The sequence below is a fragment of the Hakea prostrata genome, chromosome 2 (assembly GCF_041222555.1).
Source record: "Hakea prostrata isolate BN-2017 chromosome 2, UWA_Hpros_2, whole genome shotgun sequence".
Lineage (NCBI taxonomy): Eukaryota > Viridiplantae > Streptophyta > Magnoliopsida > Proteales > Proteaceae > Hakea > Hakea prostrata.
This window is the reverse complement of record NC_142601.1, coordinates 59,769,688-59,776,093: the sequence shown is the minus strand read 5'-3', so window position 1 is coordinate 59,776,093 and position 6,406 is coordinate 59,769,688. Positions and strand designations below refer to the sequence as shown.

General features: G+C 40.4%; 1 protein-coding gene across 1 annotated transcript; it reads left to right on the top strand.

Moving 5' to 3' along the window:
* The first annotated feature begins 2,165 nt into the window (after window positions 1-2,165).
* LOC149025340 (plasma membrane ATPase-like) lies at window positions 2,166-6,406 on the top strand. Its single transcript, XM_089143110.1, has 13 exons — window positions 2,166-2,222; window positions 2,363-2,482; window positions 2,579-2,677; window positions 2,773-2,910; window positions 2,988-3,749; window positions 3,857-3,979; window positions 4,075-4,179; window positions 4,268-4,577; window positions 4,686-5,200; window positions 5,284-5,457; window positions 5,547-5,729; window positions 5,829-6,010; window positions 6,122-6,406. Exons 1-13 carry the CDS (start codon window positions 2,166-2,168, stop codon window positions 6,216-6,218), a joined length of 2,865 nt encoding a protein of 954 aa, XP_088999236.1. The 3' UTR covers window positions 6,219-6,406.

Sequence of the window (6,406 nt, the reverse complement as noted above, 5' to 3'; positions counted from 1 at the left end):
AGGCAATGCCACCCAAGCCTTCTTGTTTATTGTTTATTTCTTAGTCATTGGAGATTAGCCTGTTTGCAGATGTTTGACATGTGTTTCAACGTCACATCAAAAGGTTGAGGTTCATTTTCAAGTCATTTTTTTTTAAATTTAATCACAACTCTTTGATGTGACTTATAAATGGATTTTAATCATTTGATGTGGTGTTGGGACACATATCATACATCTACTAGGAAATGGATAGTCAATTTCGAACAAGGAAATGAACTTGATAAATTTTCGTCACCCAGTTCCTTGGTTGAAGCACATGGAGTTGCCCACTTTTGACTTGCTTGTGTTCTTGTATAGAGATTGATTACTCAGATAATGGTATTCTTCGTTGTGTGGATGTTAGGGTTTCCTGGTCTTGAATGATCACCACTCTGCAATCCTGAAAATGGTAATATCCAGAGTCTGCTTCTAGCCCTTTTATGACAAATTTGTTTGCTCGAAAACCCCCGACTTCGTTGGAAAAGAACAGATAACCCGGCTCATTCATCTCCCTGTCTCTTTTCTATGTATCAGAATACTATTACCCCCACAAATATGGTTGTTGGTATTTTGTCAAAAGTTGCCTTGTCGGTTGAGCTTTTCTGGCAAATTGCCAAAACCGTGGCTTTTAAACTATTGTTAAGTTAGATGTCAATAGCTGTACTTTTGCTCACCTAATCAATAAATTTGTTTTCACATACGAAAAAAAAGAAAAAGAAAAATGAATACTATTATCCCTTGTTTTTGGGGAGACAGGGAAACTCACGAGTGAATTCTCTGAGTAGAAAACTGTCAAAGCTACAATCTTGACAGAATGAATGACATTCGGATCCAGTTCCATTTGGTTTTGAACTGTTGAATCTCTTAACCAGTTGTGATTTCCAGTTCTGTATCATGTTTGACATCTCAACACGGATGGGGAAAGTGCATTTTATATAACGGGCCATAACTTTTAATTTTATTATAAAAAAAACTTTTTAATATATTTGGGGCTTTGTCTCTGGTCGCAAGAATATTTGAACTTCTAATCTTATACTGTGACGTGTTGGTTTTTGTCAACGATAATGATTTCAAATTGAAATTTCAAAGGTACTCTACTACGTTTAATGGCTTAAACCAACATTCATGGCGTGTGGCAATTTGGCGTAGGCTACTCAATTACTTGGCCGGACTCTACTACGTTGAATGGCACCACTTCTGGGGCCGCTCCTCGTTTAATGGCTTAAACCAACGTTCATGGAACGTGTTGATTTAGTCAATATTTTTAAGGCAATTATACTATAGTTGGATTTTGCTCAAATTATCTTATGCTCTCTCGAGCTCACATAAGGTGGATCAATGCACAATGAGCCTTAAATAATGAATTTCATCTACATATTTCACATGTAACTGTGGTTAAAGAGTCAGTCAAAATGAGAAAGGTTGTTCATTCATTGATTCTCGTCTTTTCAAAGGTTCTCATTCCCACAAAATCTAACCTTGTTATTCTAACAATAATTTGAAACATATGAAATGTAAATGTAGTAATATAATAAATTTGACAGGGGTCAACGCAATAGTTTGCAAACTCAAAGAGTGTAGATATAATTATAGATAAAAAAAAATTAAAAAAAAAAAAAGTTGTTTTGGAATTATTTATTTTTGAATATTTTTTTTGGCTGGTAATCTCTTTACTAAATTTGTTAACAGAAACCTTTAAAAGGAACATATATTCTGAATGCAGAGGAGTCAGAAGCGGGACTTTAAATCGATAACAGAGTGACAACTAAGCTGATGAGTTCCGAGTCAAGTGGTGAAGAAGTGGTGTATAGAAAGACACTCCCTAATTCTAAACGTTTTGTGTTCTTAGCCAGACATTTGTTTGTGATGATCCGGTGGTTTTTTTCCACTATTTAGCTGGAAGAGAGTTAAGCTTGTTCTCGTCCTTTGCAGAAGAACCAACCTGAAAGAGAGTTGAAAGAAAAAAAAAATAAGGAGAAATCCTTTTCAAAGAATAAAAGTAAGGGAAGATTATTTCCTTGTAGTTTGCAAAATGAAGGACATTTGAGGGTGTAGTAGAAAGGCAGGAAGAAAGAAGCATCGGTTAGAGGAAAGATTATAAATTTTAATCTCTCTTCTTCGTCTATTGCTTTTAACTGTAAATAAATATGGCTGACAGTAAAGCTATTTCTTTGGAAGAAATAAAGAATGAGAATGTCGATCTTGTGAGTATCCAACCTTTATGTTTGTAACCCATCTTTCAAGACTTCATGAAATTCATTTGTAAGAAGTGGGTTGTTTCATTTATGAAATTTCTAGTTGATTGATGATCCCTTTGTTGTCCTTGTTTTGCTCTCTTTCATAGGAGCGAATCCCTGTTGAGGAGGTATTTGAGCAGCTCAAATGTACGAGGGAAGGTTTGAGTACGGAGGAAGGTGACCAGAGGCTCAAAATCTTTGGGCCCAACAAGCTAGAAGAGAAGAAGGCAATTGATTCTCTTGTTCCTTCTGTATTATCATTTGGATCCTCTTCTCTTTCATGGCTTCTAACCATCTGAACTTCAAATATACTCTAATTACAGGAAAGCAAATTCCTCAAATTCTTGGGTTTCATGTGGAATCCCCTCTCATGGGTTATGGAGGCTGCTGCTATCATGGCCATAGTTTTGGCTAATGGAGGGGTATAACTATACCATATTCTTCTACACTTTTCTTTCTTGTGTTTCTCAATTAAAATTAAGATTTGAAGTGAAGTAAAATGTTGAACTAATTACAGGGCCAACCCCCTGACTGGCAAGATTTTGTTGGTATTGTGGTGTTATTGTTCATTAACTCCACCATTAGTTTTATCGAGGAAAACAATGCTGGAAATGCTGCTGCTGCCCTAATGGCTGGTCTTGCCCCAAAAACCAAGGTAGACTTCTCTTGTTTTCCTTTCAAATTGCAAAGATTAGTGATCAGCATCACACTCTATTCAAATTGCATGTGTAGGTGCTGAGAGATGGGAAATGGTCTGAGCAAGACGCTGCCCTCTTGGTCCCTGGAGATGTGATTAGCATCAAACTTGGTGACATTGTCCCAGCTGATGCTCGTCTCCTAGACGGTGATCCTCTCAAGATAGATCAATCTGCTCTCACTGGTGAATCCCTCCCTGTAACCAAGAATCCTGGTGAAGAGGTCTTCTCTGGATCCACATGCAAACAAGGTGAGATTGAAGCTGTTGTTATCGCCACTGGTGTCCACACCTTCTTTGGCAAGGCCGCACATCTTGTTGACAGCACCAATCAGGTGGGTCACTTCCAGAAGGTCTTGACGGCCATTGGGAACTTCTGTATCTGCTCAATTGCAGTGGGAATGGTAATTGAGATCATTGTGATGTATCCGATTCAGCGCCGGCCTTACAGGCAAGGAATTGACAACCTCTTGGTGCTACTTATTGGAGGAATTCCTATTGCCATGCCCACGGTGTTGTCAGTGACAATGGCTATTGGTTCTCACCGTCTGTCCGAGCAAGGTGCCATCACTAAGAGGATGACTGCCATTGAAGAGATGGCTGGGATGGATGTGCTTTGCAGTGACAAGACTGGGACTCTCACCCTCAACAAGCTTTCCGTCGACACAAACATGATTGAGGTGTTTGCCAAGGACTGTGACAAAGACATTGTGATCTTGAGTGCTGCCAGGGCTTCCAGAACTGAAAATCAGGATGCCATTGATACCTCAATAGTTGGGATGTTGGCTGACCCCAAAGAGGTACATTCATTACGTATATAAATCAAGGCGTTGCATGCTTTGCGCCTTTCGTTTCTTCGATATTATTAGATTTATCTTTATCTTTTTCTTTTCTTCTTCTTTTCTAGGCTAGAGCAGGGATACAAGAGGTGCATTTCTTGCCCTTCAACCCTGTTGAAAAGCGCACTGCTATCACCTACACTGCCTCTGATGGCACATGGCATCGAGCAAGCAAGGGTGCACCAGAGCAGGTAATTTGAAGGGACTTTTTCCCATTTCATTGCTTATGAATGGAGATCTAATTTGAATGCTCTCTCTCATAAACCCTTTTGCATCTGTATACCAGATTATTGATCTTTGTAATCTCAAGGAAGATGCAAAGAACAGAGTTCATGCAATCATTGATAAATTTGCCGAACGTGGACTTCGTTCTTTGGGTGTTGCTCGACAGGTTATGTAAAATATTCCAGTGCACACATTCATTTTGTGGTTTATGACAGACTTTTGAAGCTAAATTCAATTTTGGTCGAGTTCCACAGGAGGTTCCAGAGAAGACAAAGGAGAGTACTGGAGGACCATGGGAGTTTCTTGGTCTTTTGCCCCTTTTTGATCCTCCAAGGCATGATAGTGCGGAGACCATCCGTCGAGCACTCAACCTTGGAGTCAATGTTAAGATGATCACAGGTGATCAGCTGGCCATTGGCAAGGAGACTGGTCGTAGGCTTGGGATGGGCACCAATATGTATCCCTCTTCCTCCCTCCTTGGCCAGAGCAAAGATGAGTCAATAGCTTCCATCCCTGTGGATGAGCTTATTGAAAAGGCTGACGGCTTTGCTGGTGTCTTCCCAGGTGAATAAAGTGACACCACCATCATCACCATTAGTTTATTCTTCATTGATTCTTGGAAAAGTATTCTTTTTGTTATATTCATTAATGATTGCATGTCTGATGAAACAGAACACAAGTATGAGATTGTGAAGAAGCTGCAAGAGAGAAAACATATCTGTGGGATGACTGGAGACGGTGTCAATGATGCACCAGCGCTGAAGAAAGCAGATATTGGTATTGCAGTGGCAGATGCAACTGATGCAGCCAGAGGTGCATCAGACATAGTATTAACAGAGCCTGGGCTCAGTGTGATCATCAGTGCTGTGCTGACAAGCAGAGCCATCTTCCAAAGAATGAAGAACTACACAATCTATGCGGTCTCAATCACAATACGTATTGTGCTTGGGTTCATGCTCATTGCTCTCATCTGGAAGTTTGATTTCTCACCCTTCATGGTCTTGATCATTGCCATTCTGAATGATGGAACCATCATGACCATCTCCAAGGACAGAGTAAAGCCATCCCCGCTGCCTGACTCATGGAAACTTAGGGAGATATTTGCTACTGGTTTAGTCCTGGGCGCCTACCTTGCAGTTATGAGTGTAATCTTCTTTTGGGTTGCTTTTAAGACTACCTTCTTCTCTGTAAGTTGCCTTAACCTGTCTAATGCAACCTTCGTTATTAATTTGTGTAGCCATAGCTGAACTTGCTCACCAAAAATTGACAGGACAAATTTGGTGTGAGACCCATCAATAAGAACAACAACGAGCTTACAGCAGCGCTGTACCTTCAAGTTAGTATTGTTAGTCAGGCTCTCATCTTTGTCACTCGTTCCCGCAGCTGGTCTTTCATTGAGCGCCCTGGTGTCTTGCTTGTTGCAGCATTTTTTGCTGCTCAACTGGTAAGTGTGTTTGTGATGCTCTCTTGAACACACCTTCAAGTTATAATACTGAAACTGATTGTCTAACACTAGAAATTGATCACCTGAAGGTGGCCACATTGATTGCCGTGTACGCGAACTGGTCCTTTGCTAGGGTCCAAGGAATTGGCTGGGGATGGGCAGGAGTCATTTGGATCTACAGTATTATTTTCTACTTCCCTCTCGATGTCCTCAAGTTCATCACTCGCTATGCATTGAGTGGGAGAGCTTGGGATAACATGCTCCAGAATAAGGTATGGATTGCTCCATTTTCATGCAGTTCCCAAGTGACTTTTCCCAAGAACCTCAATCAAAAATGATGATTTGGGTAATAATTACTGGTTCATACACAGACTGCTTTCACGACTAAGAAGGATTATGGAAGAGGAGAGCGGGAAGCACAGTGGGCTTTGGCTCAACGCACGCTTCATGGTCTCCAGCCTGCAGAGTCAGCAGGGCTATTCAATGAGAAGTCCAACTACAGAGAACTGTCTGAGATTGCAGAGCAAGCTAAAAAACGTGCAGAGGTCGCAAGGTAAAACAACTACAAGCACTCACTAGTCTTTGCTTTTGTTCATTTACATGTATCAATCAAACACTAGTCTTTAACTTGGTTTTCAACAACTGTTTCAACTGTGATTTTCAGGCTGCGAGAGCTTCATACATTAAAGGGCCATGTTGAGTCAGTAGTGAAGCTAAAGGGGTTGGATATTGATACAATCCAGCAACATTACACAGTTTAAGAAAGCATAGGACTTGAGGCAGAAGATGAGAGATAGTACCATTCCCCCCCTCAGCTACTTGCTGCTCTTGAAATTCTCTCTCCCCCTTCTTCTAATTTTTTTGTCATAATGTAGTTGGTGGGATTTGTAGTTTGGCTAAATAATTGTTTGCTAGATAGTCAGATCGGGTTTGGTAATAAACTAGATTG